The sequence below is a fragment of the Pelodiscus sinensis genome, chromosome 21, assembly GCF_049634645.1.
Source record: "Pelodiscus sinensis isolate JC-2024 chromosome 21, ASM4963464v1, whole genome shotgun sequence".
Taxonomy (NCBI): Eukaryota; Metazoa; Chordata; order Testudines; family Trionychidae; genus Pelodiscus; species Pelodiscus sinensis.
Genome location: NC_134731.1, coordinates 6,879,568 through 6,904,808, shown reverse-complemented (window position 1 = coordinate 6,904,808; position 25,241 = coordinate 6,879,568). Strand labels below are relative to the sequence as shown.

Here is a 25,241-nt window from a genome sequence, read left to right as displayed (position 1 = left end):
AGTGCTGTAACTTTCTGCACTTGGAGGCGGAGAAAGGCAAGGGGTTCACACTCCTGAGCTAGAAAACTACAGTGCTATAAGGTGCCAATGTAGATTTGGCCTAAGAAGGTGAATCGCTGTTTCCTGAGGCGGTTTTACCCTGATACGAAATTCCTGAAATGCCATCGACTACTCAATTAGCTGATTAATCAAAATGTAACATCCCTAATGTGGAAGTGAGGCTATTCAGCAACCCAGACACATGTGATTGTTGTGAAACACAGACCATGGACCATCTGTTGGTCTGTCAACTTCTGGAAGAACCTTGCACTATGGGAGATCTCACAGGCTACGTCTAGACTACAAGCCTCTTTCGAAAGAGGCTTTTTCGAAACAATATTTCGAACAAGACTCTTTTGAAAGAGAGCATCTAGACTGCAACCACTTCTTTCGAAAAAGTGAGCTGCTTTTTCGAAACAGAGCACCCAGGCAGTCTGGATGCTCTCTTTCGAAAAAGCCCTCTTTGCATTCCTCGTAAAACGAGGTTTACCACAGTCGACACAACTGCCGCATTCTTTCGATTTAATTTGGAAAGAACGTGGTGGCAGTCTAGACACAGGGCAAGTTTTTTTTCGAAAAAAGGCCATTTTTTGGGAAAAAACCCTGTAGTCTAGACACGCCCACCATGATTGTGGCGGAAGGACATAAGAAGCAGTTGGTGTCATAGTTAACCCTTTGGTAGATGCCCCATTAAACTGTTTGAAGGTAGGGGATCACAATATATCAGCATTATGGCGTTTTACAAATCCAGTCAAATGTTTATATGTACTTACCTCGCTAAATATATACTTCACCTTTCCAGTTGAAGTGGAAAATTAAATATTCATGTTTTCTAGAGTCGCCCTTTGATGTTCAGTTTGTGTTGGCTGAGAAACCTTGCCTTTGGCTAGTGTTGTGTTCTTTTCTTGAAATTGTACTTCATTTCTCTAGTATGAAAAATATATTGCATTCCTTAATTAAGCTGACTTGTTATAGCTACGCGCCAGTTTAAAGGAAACCTTCTTTCCAAAGCTTTAGCTCTGTAAGATTCTGAATTATTCAGGAACTGTCTAAATTCTAGATTCTGAAATATTCTGAATCATTCAGAAGCAGTCTAAAACTCCTAGTCATTCTGGAATTAGTTTATAATTTCTCTGAAATCTGGAGAAGGTGGGTTTTGTAACCTACCACAGTGAGACTCTTGATCTTGATTGGCATATTTGTATTATGGGAGCAACAGGATAACAGTAATAATAACAGTGGAAATAAATATAGTATCGTCTTTTACTTAAAAAAAAATACTTTTAACAAAATTAAATTGATTTTAAAAGGCATCTAATTTTTGGGAATTTGTTTACACTTCTTTTTAAAACAGTAGTAGATTTTCAAAGGGTTTCTTGTTTTTACAACTAGACATACTTTTAAAAATTTCCAGATTAAGCAGATCCAGACACGCTGTTCCTCAGAAAATTGATAGCTGGGTTGACTTTGGTTTGGTTTAGACCAGCTGTAGTAGTTGATAACATACTGAGCATTCTCATGATTATAACCCAGCCTCGTCCTAAGCAGTCAGATTAAAGAAAAGCCTCTGGCCACAGGTATAATACTTTGTTGTTGTTTCCTGGCTTCTATCTACTATTTATCTCTGCCACAGCATTTATTTTTATCTCGGTGGTATGTAAGCATTAGTCATGATCCCGTTTCTCTCCTCCTTTTCATTTCACTTTATCTTCATCATGTCTTTTATAGGTGTCTCAGAGCCAACACCTACTGCAAAGAGTAGAGATTGTAACACAAGAGAGATGAATAACACTTTACATGCTGTTCCACAGCTCACAAACCTAATCTGCCATAATTAACATTGTCACTGTAACAAGTGGCTTCAGGGTAGGGGGAAGACAGGTTTCTCAGTTTTCCTTTATCTACTTGGAAAGGCACTTTGCATCTTGAAGTTCATCAGATTCTTTCTTTCTCTGAACATACTGGGTTCCTAAGCAATTTGGAATTGTTTTAATTTTAGCTGATTATATTCTAAAGCACATTTCTCCTTTCTTTTCCTCAGATATGTTGGGTTATTGCATTTTCATCCCAGTAGTGTCATAAATGTGCTCAATATGCCCGTGAATTTTTGCACGGAGGCCACTTAATGAAATTTGATACATAGTCATGGGTTGGCTCCACCTCTGGAAGGGGCGGGGTCTGGGGCAGAAGGGGTGGGGCTAAGGACTAGCCTCCCCCCAGAGCTGTCTGGCTTTGAAATAAAAACGCAGCTCACAGCTCCTGGCCCCACTGCTATCGCATTGTCTGGCAACTGCCCAGGGTTGCTGCAGCTATTTAAAGGGCTTATGGCTCTGGAGGAGCCATTTAAATGGGAACTGGCTGCCTTGAGCCACTGCCTGGAAATTCGGTGGCACAGGCAGCAGGATATAAATAGAAAGTGGCCAGATGCCATCCACAGGCCGGATGAAACTGTTAGGTGGGTCAGATCCCGCCCCCGGGCCGCTTTTTGCCCAGCTCTGCCCTAGGCAATTGTAGTGCTCAGGAGACAAAAGTCTGCCCTGATAATTGTTTCTTAATGTAACACACAAAAGTGAATTGAGATTTTTGTCTTTTCATTTTCTCTTTGAAATACAGGAGATGGTAGGAGGGATTTGCTCTAGCACTTTCACACATTGTACTTTTGCTTAGTTTTATTTCACTCTGTGATAAACCTTTAATTCATGACAAAGTATTGGAAAAGGTTTTTTTTTATTATGTAAATCATGTTTAATTAGTGTAATAAAATTTTCAAAGAACATTTTATTTTTTCCTCATTTACCTGATTATTCTTTTACTTTGTTTTGTGCTATGAAGACATAGCCAATCATGGGTTGCTGACCAAGTAAATGATGTGGATTTTTGAAAAGTGTGGATGATACAAATCACAAAACGTGTAAAATAAAGCTTGGTACCCAGCCATTTTCAGAGTTGTTAGGGTTTTTGTGTTTGCTTCATTAACCACACGGGGATAAAAACTAGTGCTGTCTTATCCTCACATAACTGTTTGCATGGTAATCTAAATCAGTGTTTCTCCACCAGTGGTACGAGAACCCTCAGAGGTACTCGAAAGAACTCTGGGGCATACGTCAACACAACTGAAATTTGGATAAAACTGAATTTTTGTTTTAAGTTTTACAGCACTTTATTATTTTTGTACTTTTTACACCCAAAAATTTCATTGCCCACCCGGCTACAGTTAAGTTGTTTAAACAAATGTGTTGCAATGGTAGAAAAAAATTTTCTGTGTCTGAAAACTGTAGGTACTGGGGGTACTTATCATTTTTATTTTTTTTAAAGGGAGTACTGTATAAAAAAGGTTGAGAAACATTGATCTAAATCATCTCTCATAAAAAAAAGGCATTGAAGTGGAAATATTTTCTTTTGTGTGAGGGGAAATTAAATTTCCCTTGTACTTAACTTTGTGGTTCTATGAGGGTCACCTTGGTATGTGTCCTTTCAGTTGGGCATGGCACCTCAGGTCAGTCATACCTCAGTTTCTCCTCTCAGGAAGCCAATTGCTTCACTTCCTGCCTTCTTAACTCAATAATACACTGCTTGAGGCTCATTCATTATAAAACTTCACACACAATAAAGTCAAATATCAAAAGTCTCAAATGAACAAAGATTCTTCTGGCTGCGAGGGTTCCTTTGCAGCCTGCCCTCTGAGTTCTGTTCCCAGTCCCCTCAGGGTGACATCTTAGTCTCTGTCTTTCCTGATAGCAGCAGTCTCAACTAGGGATGTCAACATGTAGATGACCATCTGATAAACTGATGAGCCTGGGCTTATTGGTTAATGTTATCAACTACATTCATCCCCCCTACTGCCTCTGTATCAGAGGCAGCAAGGAGGGGAAGTGGGAATCAGGGGCTGTGAGGAACCAGTTCCCCATGAGCACTGGATCTGTCTACTCCACCCCCAGGCCTGCGCTGCTACCTCTGATAGAGAGGCAGCAGTGTGGAGGGTGAGGGGGCAGGAGGGAGCCAGCTCTGTGGACCCACCTACCCTGCCTTGCTGCCACCTACAGAGGCAGCTGGGGGGATGGGGGAATAGGAGAGGTAGCTGGGGAGAGCTAGCTTAAAAGAGGCAGCAGAGCAGGGTTGGGAGGGTAGTGGAGGGCTGCCGTGAAGCAGCCTCTGTCCGTGGTGGGCCAGGGTTCACCACGCGTAGAGGCTGCTCTGGCAGCAACTCTTCTACAGGGTGTCCAAGCTCCCCTGAAGGACAGATGCTGCTCCAGTATCCCACAGAGCAGCTTCTATTTGTGGAGAGCCTAGGCCTGCCGTGGACAGAGGCTGCTCCACAGAGGCAGCCCCTGTCCATAGGGAGTCCGACCACCCCGCAGACAGGGGCTGCTGCCACCCTGCACTGCTGCCTCTGATTCAGAGGCAGCAGTGCAGGATGGCAGGCAGGAGCTGATCTGCACGGGTAGCTGGTTTTTAAATTTGATACCCTCACAGACAGGCTCTGCCTGCCACCCCATGCCACCTCTGATACAGCGTGGCATGGCAGGGGGCTCCCCAGGAGTGGGGCTAGAGTGCACCTGCTGCTGGCTCCGCCTCCAGGGTCTATTGAATAGTTGTGGAACTACTAAGATTTTATGCCATTACAAATCTTACAATTACATGCTGACTAACATCCCTAGTCTCAACCCTCCTCCTGTATTTGGTGAGGTTAGGTAAATGTTTCCTCACTCTTTAGGTCAGGAGTCCCAGTATTTCTTCTGTAATGGGATACACTTTAATGAATAGGGTTGCTAGGTGTCTGGTATTGACCCGGACAGTCTGGTATTTTTGCCTCCTCTCCGGTAAAAAAAAAAAATCAGAAAATACTGAACACCTAAAATGTCCGGTATTTTCTGATTTTTTTTCCCTGCCAGGAGGCGAAAATACTGGACACCTGGCAACCCTATGACACACTCGGCAAACCAGGACCAGCCCCTCTCCCCTTCCCCTCTCTCCCCAGTCGCTTCCCCGCCCCTCTGCTTACCTGGTTCTGCAGGGGCATGTCTTGTGGCTGGAACAGAAAAACAAATGGCTGCCGGCAAAAAAGCTTCTTCTTAAACAGGCCCTGTTGATTTTTTATTTTTTTTTTTTACTCAACAGCTTTGGTCTCTCCCTTTTTTTTTCTCGACAGAATTTTTTCCCCCTTTTTTGGTGCGGGAGGGGCTGTTCTGTATTTTTAGTTAAACCATCTGGCAACCCTATTAATGAAACAGTCACTCTGCTGATGGCAGGAGACCCTCTTCTGGAGATGCGTAATGGGCAGTGTTCCTTCTAAGTTGCGCAGGAGCAGCACCTCAGTAGTGATTAATCTGCCCTTCTGCCCAGTCAGAGGCTGAGGGCTCCATGCAGGGGAGCTGACTGACTGAGCAGGGCTGATTAATCACCCGCGGAGTGGTGCTTCCACGCAGCTTAGAGGGAACACTGGTAGGTGGGGCCATTATTATCCCTCTCTTTATGCCAGGAGTCTCCAGCTCTCCTCCCAGAGCAAAGCCACCATTTAGCCACTGGAGGGCCTTAGCCAAATTTTTCCTCAGTTGGCCCTTTTTTCCCTAATTAGTCTTCAGAGGCTCAGGGTGCAGCAGGCCCGTCTTCCTCTGCTGGTGTCTGCACTGCTTTGTGAGGGGGAATCTGCTTTTATGCTAGTCCTCTTGTCGCCGCGCCTTCCTGATTGGCTAGTTGCTAGGAGGAAAGGAGAACCTCGCCCCCACTCTGTCTGCTAGGCAACTTCCTTAAAGAAACAGTAATGGGATTTTTTGTCAAACATTTCTTACTCTTGGAACTCTTTCCTCTCTCCCAGATCTCTCTCAGTGTGTACAAGAGGATCTTTCAAAGTCTTAAAGGACTATTTGGCGTTGTAGGGCAGGCTGACCACTAGACATTACTGCCCCTAAGGGGCAGACTACTCTATGACAAATCTGCTTTTCTGTTTTGCTGCTCAGAACAAAGTGAAGTGGTAGAAAGAAGGAAAATCCAGTAGGTCTGAACAGGATCAGTAGCAACAGGGCAGGTGTCACTTCATAGAAGTTGTCTTATGTGGAAGTGAAGCTCTTCAAAAGCAGAATGTATAAGTGTGTTTAGCCCTTGATCAACCTTTATGAAATAATCCAGTAAAAGCAGACAAAAATGCACTAAATTCAGCATACATTCTCAAAGTGAATAGAGTCACTGGGGCAGTATATAGAAGCATGGATGTGGTAAATAATTCCCCATCCCTATCCCCCTCTCAAATGCTAAATGCTGGAAACAGCACCGTGTATAAGAATTAAAATCTTTCAGATGTGTACAAACAACAATAATGAACAAGGGCACATGCTGAAACATTTCTTTGCTGTTCTTATATGGTCATCTGGAACTTCTTAGAGTGGAGTCCATCAACACTGAGGGGTCAGTTTTCAAAGCGGTGTACAGGGATTTAGCCGCGCGACTCCTATTGACGTTAATGGGAGTCAAACGGGTAAATCCCTCCGCACCGCTTTGAAAATTTACTATTAAGCCTCTTGACTTCTCACTACATACTTTGATTGTAACACTAATCCATGGTTAACATAATTTTCCCGACAATAATGTCAAACATACTTTTGAAGTCAGTGAATTATAGAAATAGTTACCTCTTCCATAATTCTTTAAAGATGGCCATCAGATGGATTTCACAGTTGGTCTTTGCAGCTGAAATTATTTTTTAATACAGAAAAGAAGGTATTTGTTGATCATTGATAGAGAATTGATAGTCTGCTACACACCCTAAGTATTCAAAATTTTACCTCCACTCCAGTGCAACATTAATGCATAGCAAGTTGTACAGTACGTTCTGACTGTGCCCAGAAAGTGTTTCACCTCCTTTTGCAAGAATTTAGAAAAGAAACTGGATTCATGCACAGAGAAAATTACCGGCCTTGTAACAAAATTGAGAGAAACATTGAAGCCTGATTACAGATTGTTATGTTGTGGGGGGAGGGAGGGAGTTAAAAGGAAAAGGTAGCTAAGGCTGAAGTCTACCAGACCTATGGAATTTAAAGAGCCATTACAAATATATAAATAGTCATCAAAGCGCCTGAGAACTTCAGCTTCTACTTAGCCATTCCCTTTAGATTATAAATTGTGTGGTATGTGGATCAAATCTTTTATGTCTGTTAAGCACCTGGTAAACTTTTGTTTTTATATACATCTTACTGTATATTTTAGAAGTATGCATCTGTATGTCTGCGCATCCAATTGTTCAAGAACTCCTCCTAAATGGTAAGAGCTAGGGCCACCAAATTTGGTAGGCAGCTTCTTCTTTTTCATAACTTAAAACAAGGTCAGAGTTTGATTGTGCCAGGATAGGGGGATGAGCGTGGAATGTGATTGTTTTGTATCAAATCGAAAGAGAGGGGTGAGATAGCAGGGTCAGTTATACTCTCCAATAACCACTGGGGGGCAACAAGTGCCCCAGTGAGCAGTTGCTGGCCAGCAGCATGGCCACCACCACCCTGCTCTGCCCGGATGAAAAGCTGCCGGCTACTGTGCAGTCCTCTCTGCCTTAGGTTGGGCTGATCTTCTACCCCAGGCTGCCTGCTTGCCCTCCTCTCCCCTATCCCAGAACACCTGCATGGCCTTCTGCTGTCCCCAGGCCAGCTGCAGGGAGAAACCAGAGGGGGGGGGGGGCATGCCCACCCCAGACTGGCCCCAGGGGCTCCTGTAAGTCTTCTAGTAAAGAATAAAATATTTTTATGTCAAAGAATGTGCCACACTGAATTTGTGTTGCTGAACTGCAGGGTTAGAGAATTTCTTTACATAATTGTATTATCATTGTGCATAAAACAATCAAGTTCATAACATGGAAAATTTTGTTTGCAACTGGAGGTGAGCTTTTCATCAAGAAAAAAAGAAAGGAGATCCTTGGGATTGCTTGAAATGCTTTTTTAAATAAGTTCGCCGATGAAAACTCAGAAACGGAGCTTTTGTTCTGTTACAGGGAAACTTAATTGTCCTAATTTTTATGTCTATAATCAACTAACATACAGATTGTACCATATATTTAAAATTTCAAAGATAATTTTTTCCAAAAGGGGAAGGCAAATCCTTTTTTTATTGTATGACCATATCAGTTAGAAAGCGAACAATCATAGTTATGTGATGGAAGACAGAATTAGGGGAACATGCATTCACCATAATGATGCTACAAAGAGTGATCAAGAGCTGTAAGAATTCAACTATGTGACAAACTTGCATTGTTAAACTCTGAGGAGCAGGGAGCCTCAGGCATAAACGTAACTTTTGCAGGGGAGAGATGTTGAATTCAAGGAAAAGTTGCATCAGGGAGACTTGTATAAGAACTGGTATATTGGCCCTTGATTTCTATGCATTGCTTGATGTCACTAATGCTGTTAGTATCAACAGTAAAACAGTGATGTAGTTGACCTGAAATGTGTAGCTGAACCTTAAAAGAAATTGTATGAATGAAGAATCAGTTGAGGAGTTTTAGATTTGTCCACTTCTCTTCCTGCTGCTGTCCCTTCTAAATATAACTGAAACTGAAAAGCAAACTCTAAAATCAGATGTTTTCCCCACATATTGTTATCGGTAGTGTTTGTGGCTTTTTTCCTTCAAACCTCTTTGTGTGAAGTTAATTTTGATGTACTTTATCTGGATGTTTTTCTTGCACTAGCAAGAATACAATGTCAGATCTACACTAAAGGGGAAGGTTGTATCAAGATATGGAACTCCAAATGCTCTCTTCAGCTTCCCTTACTCCTCGCAGGAGCGGGAGTACCAGCTGACGATGGGGCACCCTCTGAGTTGGATTTAGCGGGTCTAATTAGACCCGCTAAATCAAACTCCAGAAGATCAATCACGGCAGCATTGATCACAGAGGGAAGACAGAGACGTACTCTACACCAGGTATAGACTGGGTACCGGTTGCTTACTTCTGGAGCAAGGGGAAAACCAGGGACTATAATGTGACTCCAAATCATAATATGGTCCTTCGTCTGCTCCTGAGGCAAAATCTATCTCTATGGCAGTGGAAAGGGTTTTAAAGAGTAACCACTGTACATGAGCAAACACATGCGTTCTTGATTTGCACTCAAGTGTGTTTTAGAGAGGCAAGGTCAGTCATTTATATGCACGAGGGTTTGTGTCCAGATGAAAGCCATCTGTGCAAAATTTGGCCCCACATGTTTACTGACTACAAACTTTCTAATTTTCACTATGCACATTACAACAGCTTGTACCAGAGTACACGAACTAAACTTCAATCTGATCTGAAATTTGAAATATTTCGAATCCAAGATTAATTGCACCACTTTGTTAAAGAAACTGGAGTAACGGCAACCAAAAGTTAAGATGATATGGTTCAGATATAGTACGCTTTATTGGTTTTAATAGAAAACAAAGCTGGGGTGATATCTGTGCAAAATAGTGAAATGCCCTTTTCACAATTCTGTATGGTCTGCGAATGTTCTCTTAGGAAAGAATAATGTGAATAGGTACAAGGTGTGAGTTAAAGTTAGAAAGCTTAATAACCGAACATCCTCTTGTGTACAGGATCAAGGTTCAGGAAAGACCCTTGGCTGGTTAACACAGACCATGAGCAAAATGTGCTCTTTTATATCTGATATTGGTGCAGCTATGTTCCAAAAGAACTCAAAAAGCCATGTTATTACAGCACAACATCAGCTGTGCTATTGTTAGTGCTGTATCATGCTTCTCATTAACCCAGCTTTTTATAAGATTGCAACTTCAATACAAAAATCCCCTCTGGGCGCAAATTGCTATAAACTTTCCCTTGGACTTAAATTACCCTTATCTTGGAATTGTGTTTTTTTGTAAACAGTGTGATGCACAGATGCACAAACAATGGGTTTTATGTTTGTAAGACTTGTGCAGTCCTGCAATTCAGAGCCATTTGTTAAAATAAAAGCATTATCGGTGATGAGGAATTTTAAAAAAAGCAACAAAAGAGACCTGCTTTGTTAACGTCAGATCTCACAAGGTGTTATGTGCCTTCACTTTTCTCTGAGGTCAGTAGGAGTTGAAGACACAGTACACCTCATGGGATCAGGCCTGCTGTTAGTGTATGCTGCTATCAAACCCAATTTTTTTTTAAGTGGCCACTTTAATTATACGTTTGACATATAAATCCTGTTTTATGAAATAACAAAAAATTATGGAAGTTTGATCACAGTCACGGTTTTGTCACTGCTGTCTTTCTGAAGAACATTGAGTCGAAATGTTTTCATTGAATCCATTATGCTGTCATGTAAGATCTTTTAATGCTACATTCTGAGGGTTTACATTGTTCTCCGTCCCATGCAAACCTGCCATTCCTCAGGAAAAACCAGCCTACTGTAGGAGCAAAACTGTGTGTTCTTAAGTTTGAACGTTCTTATTCCTTTCCAAAATACATGCTACTTAAGACCCAAATAAAATACACGCTCAGTTTTCCATAAGAGTATTTTAAGCAGATTTATATGATGACATAGCTGTGTTGCTGCTGCCGGCGAAAGCAACATTTTTGCTGTTAGTCACTGAATAGCAGTTTCCCTGATCTTGACAGCTCGAGCAGTTACCCCTGGGAAGGAGGGGGAAAAACAGTCCATAAAGTTCCCATTGGTTTGAAAGCAGAAACATCTGCTGGAGTTATGAACAGTGTGTTAGCCGCGTTCCATAACAGGAAAGTCTGCAGTTGATCAGCTGTACCCTCAAAACAGGCATTACTGCAGTCAGTAGAATTTATTGCAGAGAACGTTTAGGAGATATGACAAAGATTAGGGCAAGAGCAAAACGTGTAAAAATATGTTTCTCTTTCGTTGGCTGAATAACTAAGGAATTATTTGCCACTATTTGGGGTGTGTCGTGTAGCACTTGCAATCTACAACAGACGTCGTAATTTATTAATATTAAATGTGGCAGGAGAGCGCTAGAAATTAAATTGAAATTAGAAATTAAAATTAAATTGGGTGGGAGAGAGTTAGAATCATCCTCAAGTTGTTGAGATCCACCACTGTGAAAATGATATGCGAATACAGATTTAGTGTAGTATCCTGAAATTGCACACTGCTTAAATGAGGTCTTTAATTACCTCCTGACTAGAATATTGACGTCAGTGTATGTGGCAGATGTGTAGCACCTCATGGAAGAATCTCAGCACCTTGCAAAATGAGGCCCATGAAGAGTACAACACAATAGGCCCTGCCCTGGATTCATTTGTTCTGTTCCAGCTTTCAGAATGAAGACACATGCTGTTAGGAGGGTGTCGGAAGACAGGCACTTAAAACTGGATTGAAAGCACTTTATTTCACGTGGTATATAGATTTATGAATACCCTGCGCTGTTTATGTTCCAGAGGCGCCGCTCTCTGTTTATGGTTACAGTTGTGTCTGCTTTGCCATTATAAACCCCTGTTATTAGGGGTTTACAGCCCGGTTGTAAAATTCTGCAATGGTCAGAAGCCTGGCACATAAATGTCAGCCCTTAAGCAATATTTTTAAATCATTTTTTTAAATGGTAATTTTTAGATTATGCAGATATAAAAATACGAGTTAGCTTTAATTCAAGTTGGTCAATGGGTCTTGACATAGGTGGAAAACCCTTTTGTGTTACCAAAGTTAAAATATTTTTCAGTCACCTAAACTTTTGTCTTTCCATAATTTGCTTTTTAGGGTGACTTCTGCTCCCCTCCCCCACTGTGGGGACAGTTAACCTGGTGTAAACTCCGGTGGCCTCACTTTCAGGGCACTGTTCACAAATAGGCACAGGAGAGTGAAAGGTTCCCGTTCTGTTATTCAGTGCCCCGGCATTTTGCTCCTTTAAATGTTCTGATTCTTCCTCCTCAGGTAGAACGTTGCAGTTGCAGGATAATGCTACTGTGGCGAGGAGGTGTAGAGACTCACAGAACAGCGATCATGAGATGATGTCGATCCTTGCAGTAGCCATCGCTGTGAAGGATGAGGCACCCCCGCCATTCCTTTTTGGGACAGGAAACTGTACATGATTTTCTCTGGAATTATAGGTAGAAAAATGTTAATGTTGATGGCTGTAGTAAGATGAAGGCCTAAAACATAAGCCCATGCAGCACAGGCCTGGCCTGAGGAGCTGAGGTCTAACTAACAATGGACAAAACATGGCTAAGATAAAGCAAAGCTAAGCTGTGAGCAAGAGGCAGGCCCTAGCTCATAGAACTTGACATGAACAGGGCTGAGAGTGCAAAACATTAATTGGTAATAGGCCCAGGTGCAGAACAATAATTGGTACTGATCATAAGTGGAAAGCACAGAATATCACCTGCTCATTAAAAAAGACCTTGGTATCCACTCCTCACAGATACAGACCCAGGTTCAAGAAAGGATCTAAAATGACAGCATGATGGATAAAGATGATCTAATCAAACCACGAGGTACAGGGTGATGGGTGGTATCTAAGTAGCGTCAGATGGTGGTCACCTGACAATGTCAGTAGTGAGGTGTGATTTGTTTGTATCTGTATATAAGAGGGTGTCTTGGGGGGACAGTCTGTGTATGACTGGGGGGCAGTGGAAATTCCCACTGATTGAGGAGTTATTCCATTGTGGCAAGTACATGTGTGTAGTGGTTCAGCAGAGTCTACTGACAATTGTGACTGTACTTCACTTAACAATAAACCTGGCCTGATACCTTTGAGCCTTATCTGGTTTGTGGTCTTTGGGGGCCCTCTCGGGGTCTACTGTGGTAATTGGGCCCACATCACTGAGAGCACACGCAAGCAGGCTTCTGGTCATCATCTTCGATAATGGTGTGAAAAGTTCTCTAATTCTGCAAGACTCAAGTGGCCTCAGTGTGAAGAAATGGAGCAGTTACATTCTTTTTATAGTGGCCTGTGTGTGTGTGTGCGCACACTGCTAAATTGTCCTCTTATTCCAGTCTTTGGGATGACAGAGGGACAAAACTCTGTGATAATGTAAGATCCCATGACGCTTCTCAGAGGAGATACAGTGTTAATTCCAGTGACAGAGCCAAATTCCAGCTGAGGAACTGTGCCTACCTAGCTTCCTGCTATCGTTTCAGCTCTATACAGCATTCTTTACAGAACGTTACACAGTCTCTTTGCACGTTGTGAATCAGTTGTCACAGAAGTTGTATTTTACTGGCAGATGAAGCTGTTTCTGTATGTAGCTAATTTATCAGTTTAAGGGGCAAACTCTGCTCTCCCTTACATTCATGCAGTCGAAGTGGGTGCAGTCTTGCCAGCTGTAGATGTCTATACAGGACTGCTCTTTGCAATAGCCTTCCGTCAGAACAGTGATAACCAAATGATCCGCCAATGGTATTCCTGGAAGAGAATCAACAAGGAAGATCCCATCTAAGGAAGTGGCATCAAATGAGCAAAAGAAGCAAAGACATGTCTTTTTAAGTCTTTTTGAAATCTTTATGAGCCTAGCCCTGGAGAAACTCATGTACACAAAGAACCACTGATTAATGTCCCATTGGCATAACAGCTGTTGGTATGAGTGAAGCTACTCAGGTATGCGAGTGTTTTTCAGGATCAAGTCTTAATTTTGTATGTGGTTGTTAGATGCTACAGGGTTGGATGTGTTAGGAAACTACCTGCAGGCTGTGCAGGGCGGGGAGGCAACTGGAGAGGGCGCTGGCAGGGGAGGAGTACTGCTCCTGGGAGGAGATGCTGCTGGAGCAGCGCCACCCTCGCCAAGATGGGTCTCCCTGATAAGCCCTCTCCTCACCTTGCAGCCCACGGTCCTGGATCCTTCACCTCCTGCCTGCCTTGACTCTGCACCCCCTTTCCCTACCCTGAGCCCCCCAAACCTCCCAACCCTAAGCCACCCGCCCTCTGTCCTAGGCCCGGCCTTTGGGCAAACATATTCAGGGCTCATGCTGCCCAGCTCCCGGCCCCGCCCACCCAGCTGCTCACTTGCTTCCCTGACTGGGGGCCGGGCGTTCTGCCTTGGGCCCCACAAACTCTTTGGCTGGGCCTGCCCTGCCCCCACTCACCCCCAAACTTTCCCGACAGCCTTCATTTTCCTTCATCTTTGAAAAAATACAAACATTGAAATAAAGTGTGTACATTTTTCATGTATTTTAAAAAAAATCCTTCAGTTACAGACCTGCGTAATGCCGGGCACATCTGCTAGTTCGACTTATAAAGCATTAGCTGTTTGCACAGAAGCAAAAGGGACTTTGCTGAATAAGAAAAATGAAACTTTTAAGGGGGCGTGGTCTGTGCTGTGCTTTTTTATGATCAGTCAGTCATCTGTAGATGTTTGTAATAACCAAGGTGTCACGTGTTTCATGAATAGATTGCATTATAAAATAATTTTATAAGACAGCTGCTGCTATGTAAATCATCCACTCCCACCTGATTAAAAAGAAGCCAATTCTGTTGCCAAGTCAGCGTCAAGCGAAGTGCATTACAGCCAAGATGAGATGATCATATTTCTTCCTGAAGCCAGGGAGGAAAACTAAGTATTCCAGGTTGGTAGGCATGCCAGGTCCTCAGGATAGGTTTTGTCACTGGAGCTTAACATAGTTCAACTTCTCTTAAGTGGACCATTTGGAAAGTCAATGCAGCAGGCTTGTATCATTGACCGTGGCATTTCCCATTATGACTCCCTCCAGACACATGGGAAGGGCTGTCATCTTCATTAAAGCTATTTTGGATGCTTGTGTCGCGCTCCAGGCTGCAAGCTGGGTTGTCCTAGTGTCCGCATAGGAATAAATAACACGAATGCGTCTAAGTTTTCAGAAGAGGAACGTCTTTAGCATTTACACCATCTGTACTCAGACTGATCAGGGTTGTCATTTGCAGGGCCCTACACAGTTCTATTAAACTGGTGCCCCTCTGTCCAATGGCAGCCAAGGCGTTGGGATGGTTTTTTTAGAGATGTGATTTTATAATCTTCAGCAACACACGAATGAAATATTTTTAAAGCAGATTTTAAACTAAGGGTCCTGTCGACTAACACAAGAAATTCAGAAACTGTCAGGATAGACCTGGGGTTGGCAAAGGCCTGTTAAATGGCTTCGTTACTGCTTGAATGGCTCTCAGGTTCAGTGTCTGCTAATAGGTCTGGAAGGAAAGGTTTTTTCACTTTTAAGTTAACTAGATCCCCTCCTGAGGAAGTGAAGCCACATAACAGGGATCGGAAGAGGCAGGTGAGTGGACATTAAGACCCAGGAGTGCCCCAGATTTTTGAGTGCTGTATGCAGCTGCGTACTCTGTGTATGGGTAAGGACAGCCCTGGGACTGATCATGCTCTGTGTCACAGTATAGACAGCCAGAACTGTGTGTATGTTGTCATACCAACATATATGTGAAACAACATTTTTTTTTAAAAATCAGATTGAAAAATCTAACTTCTTCTATCTTCTTTCTTTGCATAGTGGTTCCACCTGGGAGTCCTGGACCTATCACACGACATGAGTCGTACGACAGCTTAGCATCTGACCACAGTGGTCAAGATGATGAAGAATGGCTTTCCCAGGTATGGGGTTTGGATTTTGGGGGGCTTGTGGTCCGTTCTGTTCTATGTCCAGTTCTGAAGAGAAACTCATTCTATCTGGCAGAAGTGAATTCCAGCTTTATGTTAAAAAATAAACCTGCTAAAGAAATAAACTGTATAGAAACAGAGCATGTGTAAACCTCATTTCAATCTTGACCTAAGTGGAATCAGTTTGGTAGTCTCAGTGAATTCCTACTGGATAGGTGTTCATGTTTTGACAAACATCAACAAAGCTCCAGTCCTGTTGGTCCTGATTACATTTTTGGCAATCTCAAAAGCCCTGTGTGGATTCAAAATTCATATCCGCATCTGCAAAAAAGATCCACACATCATTTTTGCACGTGCAGATAATAATTTTGTGTCCATGCAGGTCTCTAAAGATCCACTGATGCAGATACCTGTGGATATAAAGCAGATAGCCACAAATTTGCAAGGTTCTAGATACAAAATTGATACCTGCATCTGTAGCTGCAAAAATGAGCCATGAATATCCATATCCATGGATCCGGATACCTGTGGATATGAGGATATCCATGGATTTGCAGGGCTTCAGCAGTCACTGCATGCTTCCCCCCAGATAACAATTATTGACACTGGGGATGGACTGAATTTGTTGTGGAGAATTTTCTGCCTTCGCCAGCCCTGCAGAAATTGTCCCTTTTGATCAGGGTTAAACAATGTAGGGAAGACTACTCTGTGATGAACCTATGCAATACTCATTACATCCTTGCTTAAGGCTGGAAGGTTAGTTGACTTCTTAATCCATCTCTTGCTCGCTCTCGCTTGCTCGCTCTCTCGCTCTCTCTCTCTCCCTCTCTCTCTCTCTGAGAGTCAGTCACCACCTTTCTCTAGCGCTAAATCTATTCTACTACAGGTTGAACCTCTCTGGTCAGGCACTCTCTGATCTGGGAACATCAATGGTCCAGCATGATTTTAGCTAGCCAGATGTCCACTTATGGGTGTGACCAAGTTTCCCGTGATCCCATGGTTTGTTTACAGCCACCAGTCCTGGCTCTGTGTTCTGTTGTTTAGCTTTAATTTACCCCTAAATGTCTTCTAAGAGCCCAGTACTCAGTTGAAGTGTTGGTAATGCTTCTAGACAATAATGACCCCCTGTGATTCGGCAAATTCTCTGGTTTGGCACTGGTCAGGTCCTGAGGATGCTGTACTAGATAGGTTCAAGTAGTATTGTGGAATACAAATAAATGCATGTAAAATGTAAATTTTCAAAAGTAGTTGGCCCTTAACTTAGCGACTGACTTCTGAGTTAATGTTTCCCTCTGTAACAGTAGAGGACACTTGCAGGAATGAATCTTTCTGTTGTTTTCGGCTGTTTAAGAGGAAAATCAGATCTTTAAACTCAGGATTTGGCTAATAATTGGAGGCAGACCCAATTTTCAATTAATTTGGTGTAAACTATAAATGTATTTGTAATTTTGGAATACTTTTTATACCATTAGGATCATAAACATTTAAAACAAATTTAAGAGAATAGAGAGCAAATTTGTTTGCAAAACTTTTCTAGGTCATTTTTAAGTCAGCATATAGTAAAATAAAGATTGAAGAATGTGATGCAGTATCTTTATAATTCTGTTGTTAATGCATTGTCTAATGGTTGTTATAGAATGTCTAATTTAGGACTGGAAGGTTAGTTCGCTGTAGTACTTTATGATGGTCTCAATATGAATGAACTATTTTGCATATTAGGCCAAGCCTTTAAGTTTTTACTCTGGGAATATTCTCATTACATTAAGTGGGCAGTTTCCCTTAGTAAGAACTAAGTAAGGATTTAGATTAGCTTTTGATATTCCTTTTTGTAAGGGCTGAAAATGGTGAAAAATAACTTAATTACCAAATCAGTTATTCAGCACTTTCGGAATGTATCCTGACGGAGAGCCTGAATTTTCTTCAAGGCACATCTTCACTTGCTGCTACAGAGATTGACATTCTGATGTTTGATTTAGCAGGTCTGGTATAGACCTGTAAATTGAATGCTGAGGGTAGCTCCAGCTGGCATCTGCACTCCTGGCAGTCATGAGGAGTAAGGGAAGTCGACAGGAGCCTCCCACAGTGCGGATGGCACCAAGCTCAGCTTAAGTTAAGCCGACTCTAGCTACGTGGAGTATGTAGCTGGAGATGCATACCTTAAGCCAATCTTCCAGGTCTAGTGTAGACCTGGTCTCAGTTTGGATATATTACTATGTAGATATTATATTTTTACTGCCTATTTGAAGCTTTCACATTTTAGTTTGGCAAGATGTCAGATATATTGTATTGCCTCAGGGATATGTTGAGGATCTTCTACACCCAGTGACTTTTAGATTATATCTAGCTTATTCCTCAAATAAGTTTGCAACCCTGCAGTAGGTCTACCCAGGTATGTCTCATAGAGCATCCATGACCACCAGGATCTAATTATATTTGCAGGGATCTAATTACAAAACCATAACATTAAAATATTTTTTTTGGTTTCACTTTGGTATGTCAGATATGGAGAAGCTGTCTCCAACTCGTCACAGCATAAAGACAAAGGATCTTGCCGCTCATGTTAATGGGACCAGGATTTCACCTAACGTCTTTCATAGTTTTCCAAATACTGTAACGACAGTGCAAATGTTACATCATAATCTGCATTCTGATGTCATTTAGTTACTTTATAACTGTGCTTATGTTGCATTAATCTTCAGTGTAGCAGTTGGCTCTCAGAGCAAGAATGAAATGGGCATGTGTTCTGTAGGATTGTGTGTTGCTAACACAAAAATGATTCAGAGTAGTAATAGGAGCCCAGCGCTACACAAGTCTTGCCATCAATCAGTGGTGGGCAACCTGTGGCCCAAGGGCCGCATGCAGCCCATTGGGTTCTATGTCCAGCCCACAAGACACTGTTTACTGTTGCCCACACGCAGGGTGGCCAGATTCCGCTGATTTCCATCCACAACGCTTTTTTTCCTGTTGGTATTACTAAAGTGACACACCCTTAAATCAAGGTCACATGAACAGAGGTGTGTGCTGATGGCAAGAGCTGGGTGTTCATTCTGTATCCAATCAAAGCGCTGTTGCAGTTCAGTCAGCACACCCCGCAAATTCTAGGTATGTAAGCACAGGTAGCAAAACAACCGTATCCTGGGAGACAGTCCTGGTTATGACCGTCTTGCGACCCGCTGTGATGGAGGGCCACTCATGCCGCCCACACACTAGCTTCGGTTGCTTATCGCTGTCATAAATACTCTGTGATAGAGCAGCAAGTATATTTTATGGGAACATTTTCCTAAATGAGGTCTCTTCGTACATAAAAAGAGGAACCAGGAAGTGCTCTAGGAAAGCTTAGTTTTTACTAAATGAAAAGGGAGATGATATCTCTTGTGAACATGAAGCTCCTAGCTTTTACTAAGCAAGCCACTTTAGATTAAGCCCAAAGAGCATGTATGTTTTTCAAAATTAAAGTGTTGTTATCAACAGTAACAGCATGCAGTGAAAAAACACTGCCCTTCACTTCAACTTTTCAATTAGAACAGTGGGTAATGTGTGCTGTCAGTGTGAAGTAGATACAATATGTTTGTCCTGCACACAACAGGAGAGTGAATAAGAACATCTGGCCATAGCCTCGGTAAAATTTCAAAGGCATCTGTTTACCTCTCGGCTCTGTGACACTGATGGTTTCAAGCTTAAAATATACAGAATCCTTTATCTGTGGCCTAATTTACATGGCCGTATAAAAGCTACTCAAATTATAAACCTCTACTGCCGATCTGAGTTACCCCAAGATAAATGGAAATATGGAGGTAATACTACACAGACTATGCGTTTGTCCTCTAAGGCTTGCAAATAATTGCCTTAGAACAATATTTTTCTAAGCCTTTAAAATTACCTTGTGTAAAAATCAGAAATCACCTAAGGCACTGACATTTGATAATAGTTAAAAAACAACCTGTAAGGTGCTACGCAAAAAGGCACATCTATTATGTAACAAAACAACTGAAATAAATACTGCTGTCTTCAGTACACTGTATTCTGTTTGTTTGTGGGGTTATTTATTGTTTTAATAGCCTACTAAATCCTACAATTTTCCATTTGATTCTGTGGTTTGGAAAATACCTGTTCCCCAAAGTTTAAAGATCAGAACTGGATCAGGAAAATAAAATATTAATGACTCAGACTGTCCATGGATTAGTCTCTCATTAATTGCAAGTACCCTTGAGTTAAATTATTTCAAATTATTTGCTGTCATCAGAAACTTGCATATTCTGCATGTACTTTCTATACTGTCTTCCCCCATTCTAAAGTATGTATGGAAATACGGGTCTTCAGGTTATGTATATGGCTACTAGGACATGGACAATAAACCCTTTTGCTTGTGTTTAAATTGTAAGACTGTCAGCTGAATGCATAGATGTTAAACATTTTGCTGTCTTGCCAAAGTAAGTGTGTTGTATATATGTGATGTATGTATGGCGGGAGCTATATGGTCTATTACAAACGATGTTGCTTTTCAGCAAGGTGGTCTTTGCCAGCAGTAGCTTCCGAAATGTCAGCAGTAATTATCAGCTTCATTTTGAAATACAATTCACACTTCATACATGTGATGACAAGGTGTTCTGTCTAGTGATTACTTTCAGAATGATACTTTGAACAAAATTGTAACAGCTTGCTCTTAAAGAGAGGTCTCCTTCACGTGGTCAGGTTTAAAGCTGTCGACCACCATGTATGGAGGACGATTTTCAGTTGCTTCACTTAGTTCAGTCTTTGCCCTACTAAATCATGTTCTTTTGTTGTTGCACCCAAAAATTCTAAATTGTTAGTTTTGTAGCCATGGAATTCATTTTGCAGTGGTGGGAACAAGGTGCAAACTGAGTCATATGAAATAATAGTTATGGCGAATATCTTGGGCTCCAAGACAATGTAAGAGGATTCTCCGAGATTTTGTCTCCTAGAAATTATGAAATTGAAATTATCCATAGATGTTGTTTTCTGATCTTGAACAACACATAGGCCTCAATTTGCAAAGTCAGAAGCCTTGATAACATTTCTGACTCCTGCATATGTGTTTTCAGATTGGCACGTTGATGAGTAAAACGGGCGTTCATATTGCCTATGTACCCATACAAACATCTAGATACAAGTTTTGGATGTAAAGTGTAGGCACACAGATTTGAAAATTGGATTCACTGTAAAATTTTAATTTGAAAGGTTAAAATGCTATTAATTTCTAAAATTGCTTGACCCAGAGTCCTGTTTAGGTTCTGCACTCATTTAATTCCTGATCATTGGTTGAATCCTGCAAGGTGTAGAGTGTCTTGTTGTCCATCTCTGAGGATTTTCAAAGCTTTATGCCGGGGTAGGGAACCTTTTTGGGGTCGGGGGCTGCACACAAGTGAGAAGAAAAGTGAGAAGCCCCTGACGAAGAAGGAGAAAATCACTCCCAACATTCCCATCGCACACCAGAGCCTGAGGGGTCCCAGGCTAGTAGATTTTGTCTGCTCCAGCTCTGCGGGTGGGTGGTTGGGGGGCTGGAGCACCAGCGTGGGCTTCCCAATGCTGGGCCTCGGGGGCTAGACCCAGACAAGCTGGGGGCCACATCCGGCCCCCAGATCTGAGGTTCCGCACCCTGTTTTACGAGATCAGATCTTATGCGTATAAGCAAGGCCATTTCATATTTTGCTCTGCTTAAGTATTTTCTGAGGAGAATGCTTCTCTCCTGTTTGGTTGCCTTGGGATTCGAGGGAATTGCTCAGTGTGGTGTACAATATTCTTCTAGGTGGAAATAGTGACTCACACTGGACCTCACAGACGCCTGTGGATGGGCCCCCAGTTCCAGTTCAAGACAATTCATCCGTCAGGTCAAACCACAGTCATTTCTTCCAGTTCATCTGTGCTGCAGTCACATGGTCCAACTGACACACCACAGCCTCTTCTGGACTTCGATACAGACGACCTTGATCTCAACAGTCTCAGGTAACAATAAAGTTAATTTTACAAAAAGGGTTCTTGGTTACTTACACGCAGATTAGCCGAGTGCTCGAATAAATTCTTCCATGTATAGGCACAGCAGTTCCTATCAAGCTAGTCTGGATCAGTTGCTTTTGGAAGATCATATGCCTTGTTAATGATAAAAGTCCACTCAGGACAAAGTGATGATAAAGGTTTCTATCCAGATGTCTTCAGTGGTCACCTAGATTCCCTTCTGTTGCCGTGTCTTGCCTGATGTGCAAAGTCCAGGTATCTTGTTCCGTTGCACTTAATCTCTAAAACGTTCAGTGCTTCGTTGCCTTTGCATTGCTTAGCAACTTCATTTGCTATAACATGAGTAGGAGCATCAGGGTGTAGTTATACCCTGCTGCGGATGGGGGGAGGAGGGCGGTCAGTGTTGTGGAATACTAAGGCTATGTCTACACTAACGGGGGTTCTGGGATACTGGAAGAACTCTGCCGTGTCCAGGGAATGTGTCTCCTCTTCTGCGTTTTTTTTTGCAGAAGAGCGGATGCGCTCTTTCAGAAGCCCTGTCTTCCTCCTTCCACGAGGAAGAAGGGCTCTTCCGAAAGAGGAGGCTTTTCCAAAATTTGACCCAGTGTAGACAGGCCAAAAAACTATCGGAAAAAGGTATACAAATTGTGGCGCACAATTTGCGTACCTTTTCCGATAGATCGGTGTAGTCTAGACATAGCGTTAGTGATCTACCGAATGTTTTCTCCCGCCCCCTTTCCACCTTCTTTTCTTTCCTTAAGTGTATCATGTAGAATTCGGCAATTAGATTTGAGCCTGGAGAAGCCTTGAATAACCTTTTCCTTCATGTATGCTTTTTTTTAATCGTTGGCAAAATGACATTGTGTGATGGAAGTATATTTTTTCCCTGCCTCTTTGCCAACAGCAATAACATCTCAATACAACAAAACAAAAGTCGGTGCCTAAGTTGGTTCATGACTTCTGTTTCTTTTTAAAGAGTGATTCATACCCTTGCCTTTTTTCAATTTACTCTGTATCGGTTTTGCTTTGTTTTCTTCCATTCTTATTTTTAAGAATACATCCCTGAAAATGAGGGTAATAAAAGAACCAAATAGCTCAACTCCAATATGTTTCCCAAAAACTTTTAGATGTTAGTCATTCAGTTTTATTAAAGTTCTCATTCTTTCAATGTGGGGTGTTTTTCTGGTGGGAGAGTTAGTATTTATTGGTACCCAGTGATTTTTAAAAAGTGCCATATTTGTCATAAATCTATCTCTGCTTCCTATATGATAGCCAGAAAGAACTGACAAACTTTAGCAAGCCTGCATCTTACAGAGCCAGCAGATGATTCTGGAACCCAAAGTTTTATGGTCTTGGCTCTGTGGGATTTAGACTGTATTGCCATCTCTCACATGTAAAACAGTTCAGGTTAGGGATGTAAAATCCCATCGAATCAGTTAACTGATTTAAATATTAAGTTTAACCAGCTATCTGCTTAAACAGGGGCAAGGTGGGCTGAAGCACCCCCCGGCCTCAGCGTGTTGCCTCAGCTAACCCATCTCCCCCACAGGTGGAGAACTGCTCCTGGGCCCACTGTAGATGGGGGTTGCTCCAGCTGGGCCGCTGTACCCGCCCCCCCCCCCCCCACACACACACCCACTACTAGCCCATTGGGCAGGAGCTCCAGCCCCCACCAGTTATCATAACGGGTAAGCATCACCCTACAGACGTTCACATGCCTAATTCAGGTGTGGAAGATGTCGAACCCTTCTGAAAATTATGCAAACTCTCCTGGGCCATGAACTTGATGTGAATAATCTTTGCTTCGGTGAGTAGTCCCACAGACTTCAACATTGCCCCCCTGTAAGGGTGTTCCATATTGGACTCTTGAGGTGTATACCTGGCTTTTTAAGATTCTTTGGATCCCTACTAGCTGATGTCCAGATGCCAGACAGCGTATGTACAATCCTTGGTTAAATGAAGAAGCATGTATGATGACTGAAGACTAGGTAGTTAAAAACACAACCTTTCCCTCCTCACACAAATCAGCTTTGCACACCAAGCCAGAGAATTTGTACCAGACATGTGGAATTTGTGGTCTGGTTTTCTTTTTTCTCCGTGGTTTTCTAAGAGCTCAAATCCTAAGTAATATACAGAGACATTTAATTTTCATGATTTTTTTTCCCTCCATGTTATCCCATCCATTGCTTGGATCCACACACCAGGGGAAAATAAAAGCTTTCAACACTTGGTTGATTTTAGAATAAATAGTTCTTCAATTGGTTGGACATGTTTAGTTTTCTTGATTTAAGAACAGCCCTAATGAGCAGTGCTTTTTGATTCAGAGGATGTATGTAATTTTAAATTTTAGGATTCAGCCTGTTCGCTCTGAACCTGTTAGCATGCCGGGATCATCACGTCCAGTTTCTGATCGCAGAGGCGTTTCAACGGTGATCGATGCTACCTCAGGTAGAAAGCACGTGTGTTGGTTTCATGTTTTGACTCACGTTAATGGCATTCATCAAACTTTTATTTATTTGCTTAGTAACATGTTGTCACTAACCAAAGCCATAGATTTAAAGAGTTTTCCAAATGTTCAGATCTACTATAGCATCTGCTATCTGATTTTTAATGAACTCATATTAAAAGCTACCTCAAATTTTGCCTTTGATCGCTTGAATGTGAAGTGGAAGTACTCACATAAAATCTGAATACAATATATGTGTTCAATTTACTTAAAGAGTTAGAATTTCAGAGTGCCTGATCTAAAGAAACAGAAGGTGTGTCGGGGCTAACCTGGAATGCTTTTATTAGTGAAAGCATAAAGTTTAGAAAATCATTACACTAATAATCTCTATCATGGTTATAAATTACCTATGAATGAAACCTATCCATGTATATAGTAGCAATGTCTGTGAGTGAATACCGACTACCTGATAAACTAACCACATCTGGAGTATTGTGTTCAGTTCTGGGGCCCCCGCTACAAAAAGGATGTGGATGCATTGGAGAGGGTCCAGCGGAGGGCAACCAAAATGATTAGGGGGCTGGAGCATATGACTTATGAGGAGAGGCTGAGGGAGTTGGGTCTGTTTAGTCTGCAGAAGCAAAGAGTGAGGGGGGATTTGAGAGCAGCCTTCAACTTCCTGAAGGGAGGTTCCAAAGAGGATGGAGAGAGGCTGTTCTCAGTAGACACAGATGGTAGAACAAGGAGCAATGGTCTCAAGTTGTGGTGGGAGAGGTCCAGGTTGGATATTAGGAAAAACTATTTCACTAGGAGGGTGGTGAAGCACTGGGATGGATTCCCTAGGGAGGTGGTGGAGACTCCATCCCTAGAGGTGTTTAAGTCTCGGCTTGACAAAGCCCTGGCCGGGTTGATTTAGTTGGGATTGGTCCTGCCTAGAGCAGGGGGCTGGACTTGATGGCCTTCTGAGGTCTCTTCCAGCTCTATGGTTCTATGATTCTATGAACCAATGTTTTTTTAGCAGGAATCTTTTTTCACTGACTTTTGCAATGGAGAACAGCTCAACTTTATATCCTTATTATTTCAGGATCAGTATAATAATATATGTACCGTAAAGTTTTCTTCCCTTGTCTCTTATGTATAAAGAGACAAGGGCAGCAGGGTTTTATAGTCCAGTACAGCTGCATAGAATTGGGTGGTTCTACACAGCAGGGTTTTGTCAAATAAAATCTCTCACACGTAGAATTATTAAACACACAGCATTAGTCAAGCAGTCGAGTCAGAGAGGATTTTAATCTTGAGTGATTT

General features: G+C 42.1%; 1 protein-coding gene across 14 annotated transcripts in view; it reads left to right on the top strand.

Annotated features, from left to right (window-relative positions):
- The window catches only part of BCAS3 (BCAS3 microtubule associated cell migration factor), a 593,281-nt gene that overhangs the window by 253,872 nt on the left and 314,168 nt on the right, over window positions 1–25,241 (top strand). For 13 of the 14 annotated variants that reach the window (XM_075904719.1, XM_014581354.3, XM_075904717.1 and 10 more), the window contains 3 exons: window positions 15,411–15,511; window positions 21,285–21,481; window positions 23,841–23,938. In XM_075904719.1, coding sequence (XP_075760834.1) covers window positions 15,411–15,511; window positions 21,285–21,481; window positions 23,841–23,938 — 396 coding nt within the window. Of the gene's footprint in view, window positions 1–15,410; window positions 15,643–16,816; window positions 17,060–21,284; window positions 21,482–23,840; window positions 23,939–25,241 lie in introns of those variants that run through there. The other variant, XM_075904724.1, reaches the window with a different exon arrangement.